The 25,317-nt window shown below is 46.5% G+C and overlaps 1 protein-coding gene across 2 annotated transcripts in view; it reads right to left on the bottom strand.

Annotated features, from left to right (window-relative positions):
• NOX4 (NADPH oxidase 4) overlaps positions 1-6,268 on the bottom strand; it is a 102,852-nt gene extending 96,584 nt beyond the window's left edge. The window contains exons 1-2 of one of the 2 annotated variants that reach the window (XM_044442173.1): positions 6,173-6,268; positions 694-804 (exon numbers count right to left, since the gene is read on the bottom strand). In XM_044442173.1, coding sequence (XP_044298108.1) covers positions 694-804; positions 6,173-6,181 — 120 coding nt within the window. In that variant the 5' untranslated portion in view covers positions 6,182-6,268. The remainder of the gene's footprint in view (positions 1-693; positions 805-6,172) is intronic. The other variant, XM_044442174.1, reaches the window with a different exon arrangement.
• Positions 6,269-25,317: the final 19,049 nt, after the last annotated feature.

Below are 25,317 nucleotides of genomic sequence, written 5' to 3'. Positions count from 1 at the left end.
GGAATGGTGGACCAACCTGTGAGAGCAGCCCTGACACACGCTAGGCATTTTAAACGTGCCTACTAGTCCAAAAAGTGTGGGGAACTCTTGGTGTACTTGGCAGTACACAGTCTTGGGGTTCAAATCCTTCTTCAGCCCATTGTTGAGGATAAAGATAGACAAAGTCTTTCCATTTCCCTTAGAAGTATATTGTTTTTATGACAGCTTTGTTCAACCTCCTGGCCACCAAATGTTCTGGACTATTATTCTAATCATTCCTGCCCGTTGGCAATGTTACCTGGGGCTGAGTTGGTCCAAAATATCAGGAAGACATGAGGTTGGAGAAGGCAGTGCTAGAGCAGGCAATTTGGTGTTCTTCAAATGCTTTGGACTAAAGCTCCCAGCCAGAAGAGCCAGTGACCAAGGATAATGGGAGCTGCAGTCCAAAATATCAAGTATTTGTCTCTAATTTTAGCCCACACATCAATTTTTCTTCTGTGAACAGAGAGACCTCATTATTTGCTCCTTCAGGCAGGGGTGGGATAGGATTGCAACCAGCTAATTCATTGACATCTGGGAAAGTGGCTTTGTGGTAAGATGGGCCACCTCCCACAACCCACAATGCACTGCAAATTAAGGCCACGTCAAGAGCTCCATCTACAGCCACCCATTCACTCCAGGTGAAGTAACCACACTTGAACTGTCCTCTTTTACCTTCTGAGACCCGCGGAGGGAGGCCAAGAGAATCCGGCACATGGGCAACAGGGCCAGGCTGCAGTTGAGGTTGAGGACAGATGCCGAAGCTCTGCTGAGGCACAACCCTAGCTGAACAAACACAGCGAGGATTAGAATCCAAACAGCAAGGCTTGGAATGCAAACCAAACAGAACGAGGTCCACAGGTTCTGGCCTGGGAAGAGATCATGGTTCTGCAACAACGAACCAGCCCATCATGCATTGCACACTGAAGGTCCCAGATTCAGTCTTTGACATCTCCCATTAAAAGGAGCTCAGGCAGCGGAGGAACTGGAAGATCACTGTCAAGCTGCCCAGAGACTTGGCTAGATGGACCAATACAGACCGCCTTCTCTCCTGTAGAGCCAACTGGCCTTCAAGACAGAGCAGGCCAAGCTGGTCATTCCAGCCATGTCATTTTGCAGTACCTTGATGGCAGGCCTTCTTCCTTGTGCAGAAGATTTGGCATCTTGCAAATGCCTCTTGAAAATCCACTTGCTCACCTAACTTTCCTTGGTTCACAATTAATCAGGGTGTTCCATTTTTCTGGCCCATGCTGCTCTGTATGATTATCATTAGCATTGTGATAGGAATTGCTTTTTTAATTGTGTTTTAAATGGGAGAGGGGAGTAGAGCAACAATTCCAGCCCTGAGGCCAGAATATTGTCTCACAGCTATTGTCTCCTCTAAGGACCAAAATATCTATTGCTCCATTTCACATATATTTCAAAACTGAAGGTGAAAAATTGTGAATGACCTTCAAATTTGAGTAAATATATGTTACACAGAATGTATTATGATATGAAAGGTTCATAGAGACAAGTCGGTGCAAAAGAACCTCATGGGCAGAAGCAGATTGTGAAACATGTAATGATGATGAACGAAATGCATTTGTACTCATGGACCATGAAAGTCATGTGACTATTCCATGCCAAGATTATAATGTTCAAAGTAAACTACAGTTGAACTATTGATGAGTTCTATTAAAACAGTATCAGGGGAATTGTATGAGGACACCACATGAAATAGCTACGACATAAAATCTTAGCCTTAGTCATTATAAGACTAATTATAGAAATGTTTTAATAAATAAAATAAATAAATAAGATTTTATGTCATAGGCCTTACTTAAGCCTAACTTGCAGCCACTTGAATGGTTACTTAGCTCCAGCTGAACTATTACTAGTCTAAACTAGTAAAATGCAATCCTCAATGGCTCTAGGATGCAATCCAAGATACACGCACACAAAAAAGAGCTTTGTCTTCCATTTTTTGGAGCCATTCTGGTGTAGGAGTTAAGAACGTGGGGCTGGGACTCAGGTGACCTTGCTTCTTGTTCCCATTCAGCCATGGAACCAATTGAGTGACTTCAGGCAACAAAGCTGCATCCTTGAACACTACACCTTGGCTCCCTGCACCTGTGTGTACACACACAAAGACAACATTCGCACCTGCCTCCCTTTGCTTAACAGTAGGGCTGCAAATTAACAAGAGCAAATTTCCAAAGGAGGACAGCAAAGATTCCGCATAGGAGAATTTGTGCCTTGCAAGCAAGTCCCTATTTTCATTTATAAAATGCCAGGGCTGCAACTCGGGCCAGTTTGGAAAGCCAGACTTGCCAGAACACAAATCTTGGAGAAACAAAGCTTTTCCGTTTCTTCCTACCCAGAGGTGGGGGTGCAGGGAAGAGAAAGGTTGCACTAATGTCAGAGAAGAGGATGTACAGAGACCTCATTATTATCTATTTTATCAAGGGAAACCAAATAGTGGAACATCTGGTACATATTCCGAGCAAGAAATAAAGAGGGTGTAATTATCCAGCAATATGAAGCATTCTCTGAAGTGGTAACAAGTAAGCGTGTGAAGAAAGGGACCCTTTTAATTCACTGTCCTATATCCGTAGATGACATCGTTTCTCAAAGGTCCTTCTTGTAGGGTGCAGGAAGTCCATTCCGGACTATCTAAGGGGCCGTCTGTCTCCTTCCAAACCTGTCCAGTTACTAAGAGCTCTGCCTGTCAGGCACGCATGAAGAAGCTTTCTCACGCTTCATGCCCAAACTGTGCAGTGTCTCCCTTCACAAACTACAAGTGATGCCCAGTCTGTTGGCTTTTAGAAAGGGCATGGGGTCACATATTCTTTTTCAATGATGTTTTTATATTGTGCACGTTTAAGGTTTTACTATTTTTAATATTCTCACATGGGTTGGTTTGTTTCTGCATTAAGGTTTTCATCTTGTAAATTGTGGCACACCACATTAGTGACTTTTTAGAAGACAAAATAAATAAATATTGGGTTAATTTGCCATACAATGCTGTCTGTGTCTACTCAGAAGTAAATCCCATTGGGATCAATGGGACTTAACTTCAGGTATAGAATAGCAGCCTTCAACTAGGATTATTATGGTCTACGGTTCAGCAGCAAAAAGACTTTCCCCATCCCTAGGGAGGCCTTTCCAGATGCAGCTGGATAGCTGTCGGTTAAGGCTGCTTCTATGTGAAGTCCTGCACAGAGCAGGGAGTTGGACCTGATAGACTTACGGGCCTCTTCCAGCTCTATAGTTCTATGATTCTATAGTTCATGGATTCTTTTGTATACTGACAGATCAACCCACAGCAGAATCCAGAGCAGAGTGCAGCATAATCCAACAGAATACAGGCCGGCACAATGGATCCTGATGCCCGAAGTGTGACAACATTTGGCATCTCACACACATGCCCCAGTCAACGTACTTAACATTAGTGCTGTGCCAAAATATCCTCCACATTTTGACAGCTTTCATTCAGATGGACAGAAAAGAAATGACTTTCAAAACTGAATTCAAAGAAAAATAAACAGGGGAGATCTCCTCATGGGGTTTTGAGTTTACCTTTCAGATCAGGAAGAGGAGGCATCCCAGAAGGCTGCAGCCCAATGGAGAGAGATGTAAATAGAAGACAAAATACACGTGGCATCTCAGCCACCTTCCAGTCATTAGGTAAGCTCAAAGACACCACCAGAACATTTCAGATCCATTATATGATGCCCTGAGAATGAGTTGGAAAGATGGGAACTGTTTTCCACCGGGAGAGAAAGAGGATAGACACTGGCACAGCACTAACTCACCCTTGCAGCTACAAACAAGACTGCCCTTTTCACATGTGCATTGTGGATGATGGAAAATGCTGCCAAGTATGGACGGCAGAGAACTCTACAATAGTTTGAATTTCTAAGAATCTGAACCCCAGATTCCACAAACAGAATCGGTTTTCCAAGTCACAAGGATCGCACGGATGTGCAGACCATTTTCGGTCATTTTCTGTAATATGATGCATATTTCATCATAGAAAAATACAAACAATTAAAAAACACTGACCTAAAATGTGCATTTCCCTCATAGGCTAAAGGGTGAAAACATTTTCTGGGAATTTGCCTGTTTGGAGGAATTCGCACCTTTTCAGGAGTGTGAAATTCAGTAAGTACAAATTTGTGCAAAGGTATATGAACCATTTGTGCAAATTCCAATCCCATCAATGTGGAGATGATAAAAATCTGCATAACATGGGCTGAATAACTTTTGCACCATCCGTATGTCCTTACTGCCAACGTAATTGATACTATTTCCGCTTGCATCAGCAACACGGAGAAGCAGGATCCCCCAGGAAGGAAAGAGAGGTGCTCTGCTGAAGCCCTGAAAATGGTGAGAAACTTGGAGGATTTCTTCTTGCCCAGGAGAAATGTGAAATTATCTCTGCCCACAGGCAAAGCAGAGAATTTCAAGAGACTGTTTGTGCTTGGTAGAGCACCCAAGCATGGCCTGAGGCAGAAAATCTCACAAGTGCCTCTCCTGGAAGAAAACATACACTAAAAAAAAAATTAAATCACTGATGTTCATTCCAGCTGAGCTGCCTATTGCCCTCTGAAGTCAGATGATTAAAGCATCCCATGCAGGGTCAACACTGCACTCATCCTGACTTTCTGAGAAGTTAGGTGGCTGATTTCTGTTATCTCAGTGATGCACCAGAGCCGGGAGGGAAGGGAACTGAGGATGGAGGCCTGACCTCCTGCCTCCCCACCACCCAGAATGTGTCCAAAGGCCTTCTTATGAGGATGCTCTTAAGATCCAAGAGGCACCACTTGGCAGGTCTTTCCACACCAGCTGCAAGGGGTGCCGGAGGAGGATCTGAATGCTGAGCCTCTGTTTCCAGGTTGGAGCGATTTTCCAACCTCAGAGCTGAAGGCCTGAGTACTCTTATGGCCATCTAGATGCTGTAGGAATGCTCTGCCCCATCCCTTAGTTTTTAGACTCCGGTTCAAAATGGTCGAGAATTTAAATACTGAAAATGTACAGTGCATGTGTGTTTCAAGGCATGAGTTGTCCTACAAAACAGACAGAAGGCAGAGTTAGGAAAGCTTTTGCCTTAAGACATATAGCTGTCTTTGAGTCTTGGTTCCTGAACTGCAGAATGGGAATAACCACAATATTGGGACAACTTCTGTAGGACAATTTCTATCTAACCATGCATAGGTAAGCACTGTAATAGGAACAGTGTCTGGTGTGGGGTGCATGTGGAAAACTAGGGTGGGTGAGTGGTATAAAAGTCATGTTGTGAAAAAAGGCATGGCTGGCTTGTTGGCACACTGATAGGAGCAGTCGATGCTGCAACGTTTTCTTGCAGCCTCAGCTTAAATACCTGGCAAGTAAAGGGAAGATGTAATGACCCAATATAAGACACTGCCTGAAGAGTTAGACCAGCATTCCCCACCCTCATTTCCCCCAGATGTTTTGGACCACAATAACCAGTTTTCCTGGCTGATGGTGGCTGATGAGTGCTGGATTCCAAAGCATTTGGAGGGCACCAGGTTGGGGAAAGCTAGCTTATAGTCATCCCCTGCAAAACTAAGCACTCAAGATATGTTATTTTTGCTGAAGTTCCCCTTTTTGCTTTTTCCTTTTGTTTGGCTGGCAGGACTTCCTGAGCTAACCACACCAGGACTCATGAGAACGAGATGGAGAGGATGTGAATTTTCAAGTAAGAAGCAAAACAGCCACGCACCCTCCCTTGAGAAAAAGCTACATCGGGAGAGCTGGCCATGCGAGCATGCGGCAGGACAGACCCACGAGGCTGATGAATGTTACCATGAGGAAACACGCAAGTTCATATGCCAGATCTGAGAATTCACGCCTGCAGCTGGAGGCAGCATGGGGGAAGGGGAAGGGGAGGGGGAGGGAGTTTCGGCTTTCCCAGACCTTTGACAACATCCTTTCCTTCATTCACATGCAGAAAATAGTCCTTTTGTTTCCCCCTTCCCACTCCCACCGAATCCCTCTCTTTCCCAACCAAATGTCCACCACCTTCCACCTTTCCCTGGGTCACAAGGAAGTGCCATATCAAACCTCTATTAGCCAGCAGCTTCTGCTTTCCCGTTCCCATAGTCCCAAGAAAAGAGAGATGGAGAAGAGGTGGGGGAGAACTACTTACCCCCAACATCTGATGCAAATAGTAATACTGAGGCTCATGATAATATCGCCGGAATGTTTTCCAAAACAGTCCCACGTTGAGACACAGCCAGAGCAGCTGAAGGGAACATAAGAGGAATGGGGAGGAAGCAATATATTTTTTAAATGCTATCAACAGTAAGTAGAAGCCGCATGTGCAAATCCCAAAGCTTCATTGAACAGAAGATGCAGACAACACATGACCAGGTCCCCAGAGGTGGAGGGGAAGGCCAGGCAACCAAAAGGCTTTGCAAAAAGACAATACGGCAGATGTGCAGGGGGAGGGGGCAGCCAGGCCGTGGTTCAGTGTGACTTCCAACCATTTGCATTAACAATCCACTGGAATGCAGGTAAGGATTCAGAAGGAGCCACAACTTGAATGGCTTGCAAATGCTGCACAATGAGAATAAGTTAAGAACCCCAAGAGGAGGGCTTCTCGAATTAACACTTGAACTTGGTTTGCCCAGCCATCAGCCTTGCTTTCTTCAAATCCCTCCCTGAATCCAGGCAGGGATGGAAAGGGGCAGGGGGCAGGCAGGGAAAATATTGCAGAGCCGGGAAAACTGCAGAAAAGGGCAGTGCAAATTACCAAAGGGCTGTCGCAACTCCAGAATGAGAAAACTAAAAAGGCAACTGAGGGGGGGCACAATAGAGGTCCACAAAGCTACACATGGTGCGGAGAAAGTAGGTAAGGAAATATTTATAATATTTTACCTAACATCTGTAGTGCCCAATAGCTAAAGCTCCCTGGGCAGCTTGCAATGGTTCCAAATAGGCCCATAAAATAGTAAGAAAGAGCCACTGTTGCTCCCATAATACAAATTTTTAAACAATTTAGCAGAGATAACAGTATTTCATACAAAACTGAACTGTTAAAACCCCTGAGGTGGGTACCTCATCGTGCCCACTCTTACTCTTAAATATCTTACTCTTACTCTATAACTCTTAAATATCCTTAAATGCCTCGGACAGCACCGAGCTCTGGCTTAACCTGGCTCTAAGTCGAGGTCTCGTAATTCTAGGACTTTGGGTCACCCTCTGAAGCTGATGGGTGGGAGCCTCGGAGCAGATAAAAGGAAGGGCTTCTCCACACAGTGCACCATTCACTATGGAATTCACCTTCATAATGGACATCAGTTTGGCAGCTTTACAGGGGGATTGGGAAAATTCATAGAAGAAAAGGTGATCAATGGATTCAGGGTCAGAGACAGCGTACAGCACTTGCGGAGGAAACGGAGTGAGTCAGGAGGGGTCTCCTGGGCCATTTAGTCTGACCCCTGGATCCAGCTGGCTCCACTCATGACATGCCTACCATATGCATGTCAAACTAGGAACTAGGGTTGAAGGGTGCTATTGCATCAATGGCCTCCTGGTGGCTTCCCATGGGCAGCTGGCTGGCACTGTGTGAACTCAGTGTTGGACCAAATGGACCCTTGGCCTGATCCAGCATAGCTCTTAGGTTCTTCAGTCGCCATTTCGCTGAAGCCATGGCTCTGTCTTTTAAGGTACAATCCTATGCATGTTTAAACAGAAGAGAGTCCAACAGCTCCCAGCAATCCCTGACCAGCAAGGCTGTCTGGGAAATGTTGAGAGCTGTAGGCCCTTTTTCTCCCTAAACATGCACCACCTCGTGCTTATTTGAGTGCACACCTTATTGCACTCAAACCTAACTGCTTGCATAGCTGAGAGAAACTCCTTTCCAGCACATTGCTCAGTGCCAATATTTTCCTCAAATGTCTCCACCTAATGGGAACAGGGCCTTATTACTTGTGGGCCCCCAGTGTGGAGTTCTCTTCCCAGAGAGATTCTCTTAGCTCCAACCCTCCTGTCATTCATATGTCCCGTTACAAGAACAACATTTTATATGTGCTTTGGTTTGTGGCAGAAAGAACGGCATAAAAGCAGGATCAATGCCATCTTCATGGGTGGTAGTGGGGTGACAGGGGAAATGAAAAATCAGAACCATCCACAGCTCCTTTGAAGATCAAAACCAAAACAAAACCACTAGGAAATCTTATTGCATCCACATAAACTCTGTTTGGACTATGATTGTTTTAACTGCATGGATTTTATCTGACATTCGGTGGAAAGCAGTTTGAAGCACATGGCTGTAAAAGTATATAAGAATTAAAAGGAAATGTGTTTTAAAAAATAGCCAGGTGCCCATGACTAGCAAAAATTGCATTGGGGTGTCCCCACGACCAATTCTTATCTTTTTCTCTCTTTGTCCTTCACTTCCAAGGTGTCCATATAGCACTTTTTTTTTCAACAGGGATGTCTGTGCAGCAAGGTTGGTAAAAACATTTCTGGGCTAGCCATTCTCGTGAATTCCTTCACAAGGCGGACTTAAATGGCCACAAATCTCTTCAGGTAGCTTACAGAGATTTACAACAAAAATTGCCTCCAGGGAAATAAGGGAAGGCAGAACAGAACCCGTTTTCTGTTTCTTTTACTACGAGGGAGATACAAGGTGGGTGTCAGAGCAGAGTGAGTAAGCGATTGTGTGTTACACACATTCTGCCCGCCCCAGATGACTGCAGCAAGGCTAAAAACGCATGGCTCAGGGGAAACTGGGGTCCAATTAATGGCAATGGATCTGCACAGAAATTTAGGCCAGCAAAACTCAGAGTTGGTTTGACTCTACATTTGCCCTGTTTGGCTGGGGAGGAACGGACAGCCTTTGTGGGACCTGCAATCTTCTCTTTCCAAGACCCACATCCTAATCTAGGGAGAAGAACCTGAATATTATTTCTGATATTCCCCAATAGGAGAAAGGTTGGAAGGGCCACCCCTTTATTATCTCTGAGCAGAGATGTAAGAGACCAAGGGGATTTCCATGCCCTTGACCCTGACCTGCAGAACCCAATCCTGCATGCCCCAGCTGTCTTTCCTATGCCACCCACAGTCCAGTTGACGTGTGAACAGTACACAGAGGCTAACACTTGCAAGGACTGGCTGAGTCGCTTTCCCTCTGCTGTTACGCACCATCAAGTCATCTCCAGCTTATGGCAAACCTGTGGCTGAATGTCTTCCAAAGTCTCCTGGCCTTGGCAGCCCTGCTCAGCTCATGTAGCTTTAAGGGTTTGGCTTCTTTTGTGGAATCCAAGCATCTCTTAGTCAGTCTTTGTCTTCTCCTTCTTCTGCCTTTGACTTTCCCTGGCATGGTTGTCTTCTCCACGAAGTTTACCTTCTCATGATGTGCCCAAAGTATGTCAGCTTCAGTTTCGTCATTTTTTTTAATTTTCAGGGCAAGTTTGGCCTTGATTGGATCTAGGATGTCTTGTTTATTTATTCATTTAAAACATTTTTATGCCACCCTCATCGCAACAAAGCCTCGGGGCGACTTACAACAAAAACAAAGTTATACAAAATTATACAATAAAAATATTAAAACCCAGTGCATCTCAGCTTAAAAACTTTTAAAATCCTACACAATAAATTAACACTTAAAATAAGTTTTAAATAAAAAGGTCTTAGCCTGGCACCGAAAAACAAATAACGACAGCGCCAGGCGGACCTCTCTGGGGAGCGCATTCCATAGGTGGGGCGCCACCGCAGAGAAGTTCACCTTGCTGTCAGCCCAGAGTATTCACAAAGCTCTGCCACAGCACCGTTTTAAGTAAAAGTGTCTTGGGTGGCTTTGGTGGACAGGTGTTCCCCAAGGTGAGACTCTACCCCTCGGACATCTGGCCTGCTGCTTGGCCCAAGGTCAGTCAGTCCAGCTCACAGACCAAACAAGGTTGTTGACCCTTAAAGCATCACTGTGCTCTCTCAGTGACCCCTTAAACTAGCCTCCTCTAACCTGGTGGTGTCCAGTTGTGTTAGACCAGAACTCAGGCTAATGGGAGTTGTAATCCAACACATCTGGTGGGAACCAGGTTTGGGAAGGCTGCCTTAGCCTACAAATTGAATCTAGAAATGAGTCACCAGGGGAAAAACATTGATTGATGCATGGTAAGCAGAAGCTGAGTACAGAGAGAACCTTGCTTTCTCCACTGTCCCTGAAGACTAGAATATAGGATCACCCAATCAAAGTGATCAGCAGTAGATTCCAGGAAAGCAAATCGTTCTGTGTGGTTTATTTATTCATTTATTGCATGCATTCCCCATCTTTTTGCTTTCAAGGTACCCAGGAACAGTCTGTATCATTCCCTTCTTCTCCATTTCATCCTCACAGAACCCTGTGAGATAGCTTATGCTGAGACTCAGTGAATGGCTCACAGTTGTCCAGTGAGTTTGCCATGGGTTTATAGTAGCCTGGGATGAAATGGCTTTAAAGAAAGTTTCGACAAATTCGTAGTAGATTAATCTATCAAGAACAGAGATTCACAGTAACTTCATTTCCATTCCCCACCACATTTGCAAAGGGTGCACTTCCAAGCATGTGCACTTTTAAAAACAGCAATATTTGAAATGCCCAATCTAAAGCATGCATGTAAAGCGCATTGTTTAAAAATTCATGTAATGAGGGAAACTGCATGCTTGAAAAATGCATGCTCTTCGCATTCAAATGAACTGCAAAAACAAAACAAAACAGGTCACAACTGAGGATGGAAACAAGCCAAACCTGAGCTCTGAAGTAATGTCTAATAATTAAAAGAGCTCTTAGTGCAGAACACTTAATAAAATGCCCATGTATGGAGATAACCTCTCACAGTGGTTACCAGCTGTTTTCGAACGAAGTAGTAGGAGAGCGACTGCATCCATGCACTTCCCAGAGTCTTTGGTTGGTCACTGTGGGAAGTAGGATGCAAAGCTAGAGAGAATTTCCATTTGCTCCTGCAAGGCTCTTCCTGTGTTCTTACGCAAACATATGGCATTTCTAACATTCACTTCCATTCACAGGACACCATTATCTGATCTTACTGTGCTGTGCTGCAACCTTGGAAAGAACACTTCTGGGAAGGAGCGAATTCAGACCTTTGGATTCCAAATCATGGATGAGTTGAATGATCTTCAGCAGAGGACCTGCATCAGTCTGAACAGACTGGATCCTGCCTAATACGTCCCTTCAGGTTTTAGAAGGTCTCCAGCTTTATTCTAATGGTGCTTCCCTTTGTGTGGTCTTAGGGAATCGTCAGCCTCCTGGCGTCAAGGTGAGACATGGTTGGACATCTGCTGAGAACCCACAACTCAGCAGGTTGTAGAAATTATGAGGAAGAGGAGGAGTACCTGGTGATCACAGTGGCGAGAAGGTAGACACAGTGAAGACCCACTGAAGATGTCTTTGCCCAAAGGTCCACCAGATTCTGGAACCCACTCTGCTTACTCGATGGACTATTTGAGTACTCCTGCTGATCAGTGCCTTAAGTTCTCACAAATAGCTGCATGCAGTGGCAGCCTGCAAACACATGACTGCATCCAACAGATCTCCGTGCTCTCAAAAATATGCTTAGCACCAAAAGAGAACTTGCGGTAAACCCTTACGTCCCCCTTCAGGACACAGGAGACTCAAAATGGACTGGGAACTCAGCATGGAGGAGAAGAGGACCTTGTGTCTTTTAAAACTGGGAACACTGCATCTACTCAGGAAAGAGGGAGGGAGGGAGTGGAGAGATGCAGCTAGTGGAGAGGAAATACAAATAATATAGCACATAGAAGGGCAGGAAGACCTGGAGGAATGTTGTCCATGGGGTCGCGATGGGTCGGACATGACTTCGGGACTAACAACAATAGCACATAGTGGCCACTGATAACCTCCTAAGAACGTAACAAAAGCCATGCTGGATCAGACCAAAGGTCCGTCTAATTCAGCACCATGTACACCGATGACAAACCCGCTGCCCACAGGGTCCCCCAAGCAGGAAGGGTGCAAGACCTCCTCCTGCCCAAGCTCCGCAGCAACTGATGCACTCAGGCAGGCCAGCTCTGGTAAAAGAGGTAGCGCGTGGCCAGCAAGGCTAGTGGCCACTGATAGCTTCCTCCCACAGGACTCTTTCCCCCTTGAAAGCCATCCGGATGGGTAGCCCTGACCACCTCCCATGGCATAACTATACCCTATGTGGAAAGTACTTCCTTTTATCTGCCCTGAAGCTCCCACGAATCAGCTTCATGGGATGACCCCAGGTTTGAGTGTTATGGGAGAGGGAGAAAAATGTATCATACGCTTCCTGGTCCTAATTCTGAGCTCCCCACAGGTTGGCCACTGGGTGAAGAAAATGCTGGACTAGAGGGACTTAGTCTGATCCAGCACAGCCTTCTGATATTCTGACATGTGTGCAGGACTGCAGGAAAAGGCAAGCAGCTGCTTTATTCTAGGCCAGGCTCTTCCTGGAATTGGCCCAGTGTGGTGCATGCTGACCAAACCAGAGACTTTTCTCTGGAGGCTCAAGGAGAGATCTTTTACCCTCATCAAACGCTGGGCTGAACTGGCTTTTGCCTCTGGGAAGCCAAGAGAAGGGATGTTGTTCTATTGAATTCTATTTATTTATGGTTGTGAGCCGCCCCGAGGCTTCGGCGAATGGGGCGGCATAGAAGTCCCCTAAAATAAATAAATGTGAAGGCCATTTCCCTTTCTTGCCCAGTTCTATCCCAGGGATCTGACTGCCTCTACACAAAGCAGATCCTCCACCCCCAGTCTGCAGTCCCTTCTCTAAATGTGCAGCCCGTCTGTCTAGTGCAGGGGTCTCAAACTCGCGGCCCGTGGGCCAATTGTGGCCCATGGGAGGATATTTTGTGGCCCCCACTTGATATCAAAGTTTAGTGATAGTGCGGCCTGTGCGTTTTTCTCACACACACCTGCGTGAGTCATTATCCTGGGCGCAATGTTCCCTCTAAGCTGCGCACCGGGCCAGGCGGGGCAAGGGGAGGGGCCCTGCGGCCTTCAAAGCGCCGGTGGCACCCGGGCCGGCCTCCAGGAGCCACACGGGATGAGCGGCCCACCACCACCGTGGTGGTCGGCCTTGGGCAGCAGCGGTGGTCGGCCTTGGGTGGGCTACCATAGCTCAGGATCGTGACAGCAACGCAAATTAACGTTAGTCACTTGAAACATGATTCGGGAGTGTCACCGAGTGAAGGGAAAATAGATCCTGTTCCCCAGTGCAAATACAGTTTTTTTGTCACCCAGCCCCAGTCATGTCTTCCTCAAAACCTGCCATGAAGAGAAAGGTTGGCGATGAGCACAGACAATTTCAGGAGAAGTGGGAGACGGAATATTTTTTTGCTGAGCACAGGGGCATCCCGACGTGTCTTATATGCACAGAGAAAGTTGCGGTGCACAAGGACTACAACATCGGACGTCATTACTCAACTAGACAAGCTGCAGAGTATGCAAAATACCAGGGAGATGAGAGACAGGACCATGTCACCAAACTTAAAACATGTCTACTGAGGCAACAAGATTTTTTCAAGAAAGCAAGCAAAGAGAATGATGCAGCAGTCGAAGCCAGCTACGTAGTGAGTGAGATGATTGCTAAGGCAGGAAAGCCATTTAAAGATGGCGAGTTCATCAAAAAGTGCATGTTACAGGCTGCAAGTATAGTCTGTCCGGAAAAAAAGGGTCAGTTTAGCAACATCAGCCTCTCAGCCAACACAGTGGCAGCGCGCATTTCTGACCTGTCAGGTAACATTTACGATCAACTGTGTGAGAAAGCTAAACATTTTCATGCATACTCAGATGAGAACACAGACGTCACTGACACTGCGCAGCTCGCAATATATGTCCGTGGTGTTGATGACAATTTTGAAGTGATGGAGGAGTTACTCACAGTGATTCCAATGCATGGCCAGACCACCACTCAGGAGATATTCCGCCGGATGCCATTGCAGATGCCGGCTTACTATGGAAGAGTTTTGCTGGAATAATAACCGACGGAGCGCCATCAATGACAGGGAGGAGAAATGGAGTCGTGGCACTTGTTCAAAGACAATTGGAAGAAGAGGCTGTGGAAGAGGCCATTGCTCTGCACTGCATTATCCATCAGCAGGCCCTTTGCAGCAAATGCCTGAAGTTTGACAATGTGATGTCTGACGTTGTGAAATGCATCAACCATATCAGATGCAGGGGCTTAAAGCACCGGCAGTTCCGCGCCTTTTTAGAGGAAATAGAGTCAGCATATGAGGATGTGCTCTACTACACCGAGGTGCGTTGACTTAGCAGGGGAAACGTCTTGAAGAGGTTTTTTGAGTTGAGAGCAGAGGTGAAAACCTTCATGGAGAAAGATGGGATGGCTGTTCCTGTACTAAGTGATCCCAAATGACTCACGGACTTAGCTTTTCTTGTTGACATCACACGGGAGCTGAATGTACCGAACAAGAAATTACAAGGCCAGGGGCAGATTGTCATTGCTGCCTATGACAATGTCAGAGCATTCTCCACAAAACTTGTGTTATGGAAAGCCCAGCTTTCTCAGACAAACCTCTGCCATTTCCCAGCATGCAAGGCACTCATGGATTCTGGCACACCATTCAGCAGTGAGAAGTATGCTGATGCCACTGTAAAGCTACAGGAAGAATCTGATCACAGGTTTGCAGATTTCAAGACACACAGAGCCACTTTCCAAATTTTTGCTGACCCCTTCTCCTTCGATGTGGAAGATGCCCCCCCCCCCACCCGTGCTTCAAATGGAGCTAATTGACCTGCAGTGCAATTCTGAACTCAAAGTCAAGTTCAGGGAAGTGAGTGGAAAAGCAAACAAGCTTGGACAATTTTTGAGAGAATTGCCCCTTACCTTCCCTGAGCTCTCCAGAATGTTCAAGCGGAACATGTGCCTTTTTGGGAGCACCTATCTGTGTGAAAAGCTCTTCTCCACCATGAACTTTAATCAGTCAAAGTTCAGGTCCAAACTTACTGATGAGCATCTTCAAGCCATACTGAGGGTCTCAGTTGCTTCCTCTCTCAAGCCAAATGTGGCTCAGCTGTGTAAGAGGAAGCGCTGTCAGGTCTCTGGCAGCAAGGAGTAGGAGGAAGTAAGAGAAGCCTAGGTTCTGAAGAACCGTTCATGTTCTGAATTATTATTAGTAAAGATTGAGAAGATGGGATCAGTTGTACTTTTTTTGGAATACTTGAAATCCTTTTTTTGTGGAATACTTGATGCAGCCCAGCCTCACCCAGACTCTACTTCCAGCAGCCCCCAGGTAAGTTGAGCGTGAGACCCCTGGTCTAGCTCATCCTCACAAGGGCTGGGCTTGCTGGAGATTTGAATCCAGGACCTCTCACACCCCAGATGGGAATCATACGACAAGGTGCTTCGATGCCAGAACAACTGAGTTAACAGAAAGTAAAGGGCAGCTCACCCCCAGGAAGTGGCCAGGAAATTACCTACTGGAGGGTCCAGAAAATCCATCCAGTAGGGTTGTTCAAGGATAGGCTAGACATGCACATGGTGGGCATGTCATGAGAGGAGCTGGCTGGAGCCGGGGCTCAGACTAGATGGCCCGGGAGGCCCCTTCTGACTCACTCTGTTTCTATGTTGCACATCAGCCCTGAAATGTATGCACAGGGGTCTGATTTGTAATGGAAATGCCAGGGCTCAAGTGAGCCTGGAATTCCTGTTCCCAGCGGGGAAAGTTCTCTTTCGTTCTGGATGAACTCATGCTGTGGTCTTTTGGGGTTCCTCGGGAGCAGAAGCAGGCATAATGCAAAGGTGGAGACAGCAAACTCGGTTCCAATGTTGTCTCTGTTGCAATCCCAGCAGTGGGCATCCTGGATTGCAATTCTGCACCTAGTTTACCTGGGAATAAGCCCCACTGAATCCCCCAGGGCTTTCTTCTGAATACATAGGCAAACAGTTGCTAGGTATGCCACCCTTTCTGAACCCCACCCTCCCACAGATGCACACGCACACACATTCGTTCTTTCTGCTATACGGGAGCAGTGCCACTATTCTACCTCGCAGGGCTGTTGTGTAAGATTTCAACAAACTAGTGTGTGTGAAGGCAGTCAGCGCCGCAGAGATGGTCTTCTCCTTTGTCTTTAAAAAGCGCCTAGCCGGTGCGTCGGACAGGCCCTTTTTCGCCTCCGCACTCGGACCGCACTGCCTGTGAGGCGGAGGCTAAGCAACCGCACATGCTCAGGAGCTCGCTCTCCTTCCCCATCACACGCACCCGCATCCGCACCAGCAGGCCACCCGCGTCCAGCGGCGCCACGATGCGCCCGCACTCCTGATCCAAGCAGCGCCGCGCACAACCAGGTGGCCGGCGAGGGCGCGCGCGCACGCGCGCACCCGGCACCGCCAGGCACACAAGGCGCGCTCGCCACCGCCGCGCTCCCGCTTACCAGGAGGAGGTGTTTGCTTCCCTCGTTGGCCAGCCAGCTCTGGCAGGAGAGAGCCATGGCCGCGGCCAGAGCGCCGGCTTTGTGTTTAGGGGCAGCCGGAGCGCACTCTTCCTTTTCAGCCTCTTCAAGCCGAGCCTCCCCGCATCCCCCTCCCTCCTCGCCTCCTTCCGGCCTCCCCCCACGCGTCTCCCCTGTCCCTCCCTCGCCCCCTTCCTCCTCCCCTGCCCCGGGGTGGCGTGCGGGGGGGGGATCTGGCCGCCTCCGCCTCCTTCCCACCCACCTTCCCTGCGCCTCTCACATAATTCCAGGGTGGCGCCGACGGGCTGCTTTGTCTGGGACGAGGAGGGAAAAGTTTGCCTGGTGCCTGGAGTGGGGGGCGGCTTTCCTCCAGGAACGTTCTCTTTCGTTCCTTCTGTCCCTGCGCGCCAGTGGCGAATCCTAGCCGGCCTTCAGCCCCAGAACCTTTTTGTACGCTGGAGTTCAGGCTGAGATGTTCTCCCCTTTGCTTTTTCCCCATCGCCACTGAAAGGTGGGCGGCTGGAGGGGTTGCTGGTGGTGCGCTTTGTTTCGGGAGGGCTCGGATGCGTGAGAGACAAAAAATAAGAGGTGACGCTCCGCTCATCAGGTGGCAGTGCCACTCTAGAGTGATGCTTCACCTGTTGGATGTCTTCCTGTGATTCAGGTATTAAAAGAAAAGTCCAGAGGTGCAGGGGATGGTAGATGATGGACTTCCTGATCTTCAGGGAAGGGAGGTAATCTCTTCTTAGGTGCTCCTTCCATGTTCTTTAGATGGCGAAGTGTTGCTTTGCTAACTTTGAGGTGTGGGAAATCAATCCTGGTATTTATTGTGGGGGACTCCGAGCTCATTCTGCTAGGTAAAGCCCCAGATTTCTGCCCCACAGCTCTGCTCTCATGGCGCCACTGTAGGAACACCATTCACCTTTGCAGCAGGTGAGCTGGGCCTCTCAGGAAATCACTCAACAGGTCAAGACTTCTGCTAGGATGAAGCTACAGCTTAAAGGGCACAACTTTACCTGCCAATCTTTCATTGGCTTAGCATGCATCCATTTCCAAAAACAGCTGGCAAATGTTTCTCTGAACATACCCAGGAGGCCAGAGAATGTGGCTTCTAACTTATTCCCCTCCCCCTTTTTTTTAATTAGATTGCAACCCTGGACCCGCTTACCTATTGATAAGCCCCATTGAACTTAATGGAATTTATTTTTGGACTCAACTTGTTAATCTTGGATGTGATGCATACCACTTCTTCCCATTTTGGAGACAGGGTAGCTGTCATTCATGCAGTCAAGTCATCTCCAGCTTATGGGAATCCTATGAATGAATCTCCCCCAAAATGATCTGTCCTTAACATCCTGCATGGCTCTTGTGGCTTCCTTTGGGAGTCAGTCCATCTCATATTTGGTCTTCCCTTTCATCTTCTGCCATTGGCTTTCCCTTGCATCTTGCCTTCCCAAGTATGGCAGGCTCATTTTTGGCATTTTTGCTTCCATGGCTTGATTGCTCTAGGACCTACTTGTTTATATTTCTGTAACCTCAGGGTATTTGCAAATCTCTCCTCTGGCACCTTGTTTCAAACACATCCATTTCTAGCTGGCTTTCACACTCATACATAGTGACAGGGAATATAGTGGGGTGGATGATCTTAGCCTTGGACTTCAGTGAAGCATCCTTACACTTTCTTCATTCATACACCCTACCGACGCATCTGTGCAGAATATCTAGGTTTTTGTTTTTAATGCTGATGCATGACTGCTACTGAATCTGAGCCAAATACGCAAGCAATATTAATATGGCATTATTGGCAGAAAGAGTTATATTTTCAATATTCTCAAGAGTTTGTTGATGACTGCATGGGAGTATGCCTTGTAGTTTTGCATGAGAATATGCAACTGATAATATTAGGATGCAACTTACCAATTGCAGCCTTGCTGCTCAGAAGTCCTAGAACTCAGCGGTTTCTAAGTTTACCATGTCCTGTTGGACTAAGGATAGCAGAGCCAGAAAGCTGCAGAGGTGATTTTCGCCTTCCAATCCTGCATCTTAGGTGATGGTCTCTCAACAAGTCTTCCCAGGCATTTGGACCACATTTCCCAGAATTCCCATCCAGCAGGGTCATTGACTGGGAATTCTGGGTGTTGCAGTGAAAACATGTCTGGAAGGCACAAGGTCGGGGAAGGAATTTTAGGGAGAGACAGAGGGGTGGGAAGAGAGGAGGCGGCTGGAAGAGGATTGGGAAAAATGATAACAATTGGAAGTCAGAAACCCTTCCTCATTTGCTTCAAGTCACTGAGAGGTCTAACCTCTGCCCACACCTCACCTATGTTATGTTCCAGATCCTAATCTCATGCTTTGCTGTCCGAGCTGTCTATAGATCAGACATAGGCAGGGCCTCTTCTAGAGTGGCCCCTCAGTTCAGTCTAAAAAGCTAGCGGATGTTTGCATTTGAAATACACTTTGAGATGTGCATTTCTAATTCTGGAAAGGCTTTCATGATTGGGTGTCAGTGTGTGTGTGCACATGCACATTCACGCATGCTGTATGCAAGGCCGGTATCAGGATAGACATGTTCAGGCACTTGCCAAGGACCAGCATCCCACCAGGGGCCCACGGGCAAGACCGCCCAGGAGCTACAGCTCATCTCCACCATTGCAACCTTCCTGTTCACCTGCCTTTTCTTCTGGACCAGAAATGGTGCTGCTGAGAAGGAGCAACAGATCTACTACTTGCTTCCTCACCGGCTCCCAGCACACAAGTGGTAGCAATTATGAGAAAGAGGTCGCGGAGCAGGAGAACTGGTGGCCTGATGGAGTACGATGCAATTAGAACCACTGGGGGAGGATGCCCATTGCAGCTCCTTGCCCAAGAACTGCAAAAACCTGGAGCCAGTACTGTCTGCCTGTTGGACTGTTTTTATTCCTTCATCTCCATCGTGTTTATTTTACTTCCCCTTGGTTGGTGCATTATTTTTGCAAGCTGCCACGTCTTGCTTCTGGAATGCCTGTGGCCAGCTGGTGGACCTCTGTGGAAACAGAATGGTTTAATTCAGTGGAACTTTTCATATACACTTATGGGAGAAGAATTTCCAAATGGTGTGTGGGGGAATTCAGAGAGAGAGAGAGAGAGAGAGAGAGAGAGAGAGAGAGAGAGAGAGAGAATCTTCCATTTGAAGGGCCATTGTCTATGTCTTAAAAGCACCACAAAGAGAGAGGAGTTGGACATCAGAATTGAGTACAAGGACAACAGATTGAACAAGTACCTGAATCGCTGGTCTTTGGAACTCCTTACTCTGAGATGTGATGTGTTTCTGTCCAAGTAGTAGCCATTATTTCCATATTTTCCTATCTACCTATATATTACCATGCACAAATTGAGTGCAAATTTGTGCCCTCTTTTGCAAAGACGAACTTCATCCTTTTTGGCAATGTATTGGTTGGCAACATCTTAGAAATATAAATGAATAAATCAGTCATAGAAGCATAGAATAGGAGAGTTGGAAGGAGCCAATAAGGCCATCAGGTCTTACCCCTGCTCAACGCAAGACTCTCAAGTGCTATTTAATATATGTGGCACTTACGAGCAAGAGTGGGAAAATGTGTGTCTGTGCAAAGGCTAGTGGTCTCCAACTCCCATCAACCCCAGCCAATACAACCAGTGGCAAGCTTGACTAGGACCATATGTTTGCCATGCACAGGTTACAGTACAATCCTATACTGTATACTGAGAGGTAAGCTTCAATGACTTCAGTGGGGTTTTTTACCAAGAAAGAATATGAAAGATTACACTGTTAGTGTTTTAAAGTGCTCCATATGCATTGTTTCAGTATTCCTTACAACAGCCCTGTGAAGTAGGCTAATATTATCTTACTGTGAGAGATGAAGGTGGAGAAAGAGGATGGGAATCCATGGCATGGAATCATAGAATCAAGGCCATCCTGATTCACAGTTTGCTTCCCAGCAACTGTGGTCGGCTGACTGCTCAGGTAAGCTGATCCCCACCTCAGCTAGAATTCAAATCCATTGTAAAGCTTCCCATTCTATTCTACTCCTCTACATTAACTATATTGACTGGTGTAGCAACCTAAAAGAAGAGACACAGAAAGAAGCTTTCCTTGTCCTGAAATGGACCAAGACTAAATTGAGTCTCATTGACTTCAGTAGATCTACTCTAAGCATACAACTATATTTGGATCGGCCCAATGTCTGAAAATTGAACTTGTGATTTTATTATTGTTCTTATTATTTTGGATGGAGTCAACTTCAACTGGCACATTGACCATCATGGGAGGCTTGGCCTGTAATAAATTGCTTCTGAACAAGAAGGTTCAAAAGAGGTATCACAGTGGAATGGCATCTATTCCTCATGCTTGGAAGAAGGTCCCTGGAGGTGGGGAAGGGAAAGGGCCAAGCTGATAATGGAAGGGTATGGAGCAGCAAGGATGAGCGAAAAAATCATTTACTGCAGAAAATCGGACAGAATTCCAAGATTTTATACAGATTCACAGCTGTGCTGTCTTTCCTCCCACCAGCTCAGGTGGAACTAGGGCTAACAATTCAGCATCAGAAGACAACAAGGGAGCAAACAGTCCAGGCCAGATCCAGCCTCACAAATAGTGAGTCAAGCTGTACATAATAAAGGAGTGATGCAGAGAATCAACTGCAGGCCAAGGGAGCTTGGAAGAATGTTTTGATGCGGTCATAACAGTACTTGACAAACAGGAAAACCTTAATCCACAGCTTTCTAAAGGCTGAAATACAATTTCCCCCTCAAAACATTCACACATTACATGATGATGCACATAAAAATTCCTGCTTCTGGGAAAAGCATATACAAAAATTCTCATAATCATGAAAAGCTGTATTACTCATAACTGTATTCATTACAATAGGGAAAAGAGCTTGCCAAAAGATGTGGAACTCAGCAAAAGGTGCACGCAAAAGCATTTATGTTAGAAGAATTGCACACTAAAATCTATGTATTAAAAGAATTGCTCATGAAAATAATATACATTTTCACACAGTCTTTAAAGGGAGTCTTGAACTGAAGCAGAGTCAGGATAAAGTGAACATCAGGTCAGAAAAATGAGGCGCTCTGTGGAATCAAAGTGAGGAAGGCCTATACCAAGCAGCCAATTTTTCTGGCTGTCATTTCCCGGCACAGGTTTTGCAGTATCTGTATCCAGCAGTTGGAGAAATGTTAAAACACTACCCCAGAACACCTCAGCAGATCAATTTTCTCCTTTCCGTAGGCATTCCTCTCTCTCAAGCATGTCCACCCAATTTACCCTGCTGAATTCAATTCAAAGATGTAACATTTGTTTGCTCATAACAACGTTCCCGAAGAACCTCTCCCATGTAAGCTCCTTTAGACAGTGGACGAATAAGCCAGCGACTACCAGATGTAGCAGTAACACCAAGGGGCAGAACACAGTGGCACAAGATAAGCTGTGAGGAACAGCTGAAAAGAATCCATTGGAACCTCTTTGTCCCACTGTCTGGTGACAACTGTACCTTGTCTCCCACCGTACAACTTTAAGAGACAAAGCTGACAAGTACAGAGAGAGTGCAGTGAAAAAAAAAAAAAGCTGCTTCAGTTCATATTGCACAGGATGCTTCGTCCATGGAACCCCACAGAGGTTTTGGATGCCTGGGATAAGATAGAAATTGATTAAAGAATCCATTTTCTTTGAGGTTATTTCGATGAGAAACTAATTGGCTGGACTGGCCTGCTGTGAAATTCAAATAAGTCCTAGGAATAATTCTAAGGCCTGCATTCTGTAATTTTCCCACAGTGGTGCTCGGATTCAAATGGTTGAGCCCCCTGCAACCAGCATGGAAAGAACAATGCCAAGGTCTTGAGAAGACCTCTGAGAGGGACAGAGGGTGGGGGACTGCTGAGAGAAGGCTGAGCCTGAGAAGTTGCACCTATTCCTTTGGCCCCGCGGCCTCCCCATTGCTAAATGCAGGTAGCCTAAAATGGCCGTCTAAATAACGTGCCGGCCACGAGGAACAGCAGTGGCAGGAATCAATCCTACTATGCCTAATGCCTTGCGCTGGATATATATAAGCTTCTGAAATCATCTGCCGCAATCACCATGCACAGAAACTCTAAGCTTGCATATGCGTATTTTGGACAGTTGCATGCTCTATGGAGCTGCACCCTGAATATTTACACCACTGGTAAGAGCTCACCACAGTATTAAAAATAAAATGCATGTGCAATATAAGAACCATGCAATTACATGTTTTACTTGGAGGATAGAAACATAGAAACAGAGCGAGTCAGAAGGGGTCTCCCGGGCCATCTAGTCTGACCTCCGGCACCAGCTGGCTCCGCTCACGACATGCCCACCATGTGGACGTCCAGCTTATCCTTGAACATCCACACCGATGGGGCCTCAATGACCTCTCGTGGAAGCCCATTCCACACCCTCGGGGTCCTGACTGTCAGGAAGTGCTTCCTGGCATCCAAATGGCACCTGGGTTCCCTGAGCTTTGCTCCGTTGGAGCATGTCCTGCCTTCCTCTGCAGGGGAGAACAGGTCTCTACCCACCTCTGTGTGACACCCCTTCACGTACCTGTATGTCGCCAGCAGATCCCCTCGGAATCTCCTCTTCTGCAGGCTGAAGAGACCCAGTTCCCTCAGTCTCGCCTCATACGGCATCCCCTGCAAACCAGCCACCAACCTTGTGGCCCTACGCTGCACTGAGTCTAACCTGGCTATATCCCTTCTGTAATGAGGGGCCCAAAACTGAACACAATACTCCAGTTGCGGGCACACCAGAGTTGTGTAGAGTGGTAGTAATACCGCTCTTGATCTAGAGGCCACACTTCTGGCTATGCAATCAAGGGTGGCGTTCGCCCTCTTGACCACCGCATCACACTGCTGACTCATGTTTAGCCTGCAGTCAACCAGCACCCCAAGGTCCCTTTCACAAGTGCTGCTCTCCAGCCACTTGTCACCTAACCTGTACTTATGACAGCGATTCCTATGCCCGAAGTGCAAGACCTTGCACTTACCCACATTGAACGCCATCCTGTTGCCTCCTGCCCACTTCCATAGTCTGTCCAGATCCTTTTGGATCTGGAGTACCTGCTCCTCAGTTGTGGCCACTGCTCCAGTTTTAGTGTCGTCTGTGAATTTGATCAGCAGACTGTTCACCCCTTCTTCCATGTCATTAATGAAAAGATTAAACAGGATCGGCCCCAGGACAGAGCCCTGGGGGACCCCGCTTGTCACTGGCCGCCATCCCATTGATTCCCCGTTAATGGTTACCTTCTGCTTTCGGTCAGTCAACCATGCCCTAATCCATCGGACAGTGCTTTGGTGTATACCAAAACTCCTCAGTTTCTCCACCAGGATATCATGGGGCACTTTGTCAAAGGCCTTGCTGAAATAGAGGTATACCACATCCACTGCATCCACTCCATCTAGCCACCTCGAAACCTTGTCATGGAATTCCACAAGGTTTGTCCAGCAGGACCTGTTTGCTTACCTGCAATGTTTGCCTATCTTGTTGAACTAAATCATTTTTAGTGATACGCATGCTTCTTCTTGTCTTGTATGTACATGCATTTGCATGTACAAACATGGAAAGGGTTTAAACTTTGTAAGCAGCCTAGAGAGCTTCAGCAATGAGGCAATATAGAAATATCATAGATGAAATGAATGGATCCAAAGCTTTGCTCATCTGCTTTTTGTTTGTTCATTTTTTTAGGGGAGTGGGAATGACTGGTCATAAATAGGAGCTCGCGAAGAACCTACCTCCATGTAAACAGCGCTCATCTCCTGGGAGAAAGTGCAGGTTGGATTGTTATTTGTCTATTTCACTCATTGTTGCTCTGGCCTTTCCCACTCCCTGCTTCTTCGGGCCTTGAAATGGAGATCAGTGTTGTAATGCAAAGTGTTTTGGAATGTGCTATTAAGACCTGTTAGCTTTAGGAAAGATCTGACAATGGTGAAAGGAAAGCTGCTAGAACTGGTTTGTTGTTATGGATCAACTGGGGATACTGGAGGCATCTGCAGTGGATTCAAGTGAGTTTGGATTTCTACGAATTCGGTCTGTGGTTTCAGACCGTGGATTCTACAGTGGACCAGCATTTTCTGAGTTTTGTGGACCATTGGAATGTTGAGTTTAAACACACACACACACACACACACACACTCTTTGGGGTACTTGCAGACATGCACTCCAGTGCAAGCATGCATTTGCAAATAAAGGAAATTCTTGTACCAAAAACTCTGGGGCTATCCATAAAGAGGTGATGAAACAAAAGAGGCCTGCTAATTTGAGAAACACAAGCAAAACAGATTTTACAAAATCCAGGTACTCCTACTGCTGTATTCTATTTCTACCTGAATAAGTGCTTGCACTTCAAAATTTACCACTTCAGTGCTGCTGGAAATGTCGAGAGAATTGGACCTGAGACTTTCTGCACACAAACCATCATCTCTGTTTTATAAGCTGCTGACCCAAATTGAAAAGTGGTCCATCAGACAGTTGTTAAGATCACAAATGGGCACTCATGGATTTTCATGCACTTCCCAACCAGGTGCAAAAACGAATTGATTATTGAACTGATTCCCAGCACATTTCAAAGATGCAAATCCTTCCTCAGGGGAAAAATTAAGATATCCTATTAACCTTCTGTTCTGACCTGTTCTCCTCAAGATTGCATAAACATCATTAGATTTTTTTTCCTCCTGTGGCAGAATAAGCAGAAGAGTATTCTGCTCTGGACTGTTGTGGACACAGAGATGCTGGGATCTCTAAATTTGGCTAAAATATACAGAATACACATGTGCAAAAATGGAAGGTATATTTAAAGGGCACCATGAGTAGGTATATCTGGGGTGGGGGGTGACCACTGTGTCATTGGGGATTGATGCCCATT

This window comes from Varanus komodoensis, unplaced genomic scaffold (assembly GCF_004798865.1).
Source record: "Varanus komodoensis strain SLA01 unplaced genomic scaffold, ASM479886v1 scaffold4, whole genome shotgun sequence".
Taxonomy (NCBI): domain Eukaryota; kingdom Metazoa; phylum Chordata; class Lepidosauria; order Squamata; family Varanidae; genus Varanus; species Varanus komodoensis.
The sequence above is the reverse complement of the archived record's forward strand: the minus strand, read 5'-3'. Positions and strand labels throughout refer to the sequence as shown.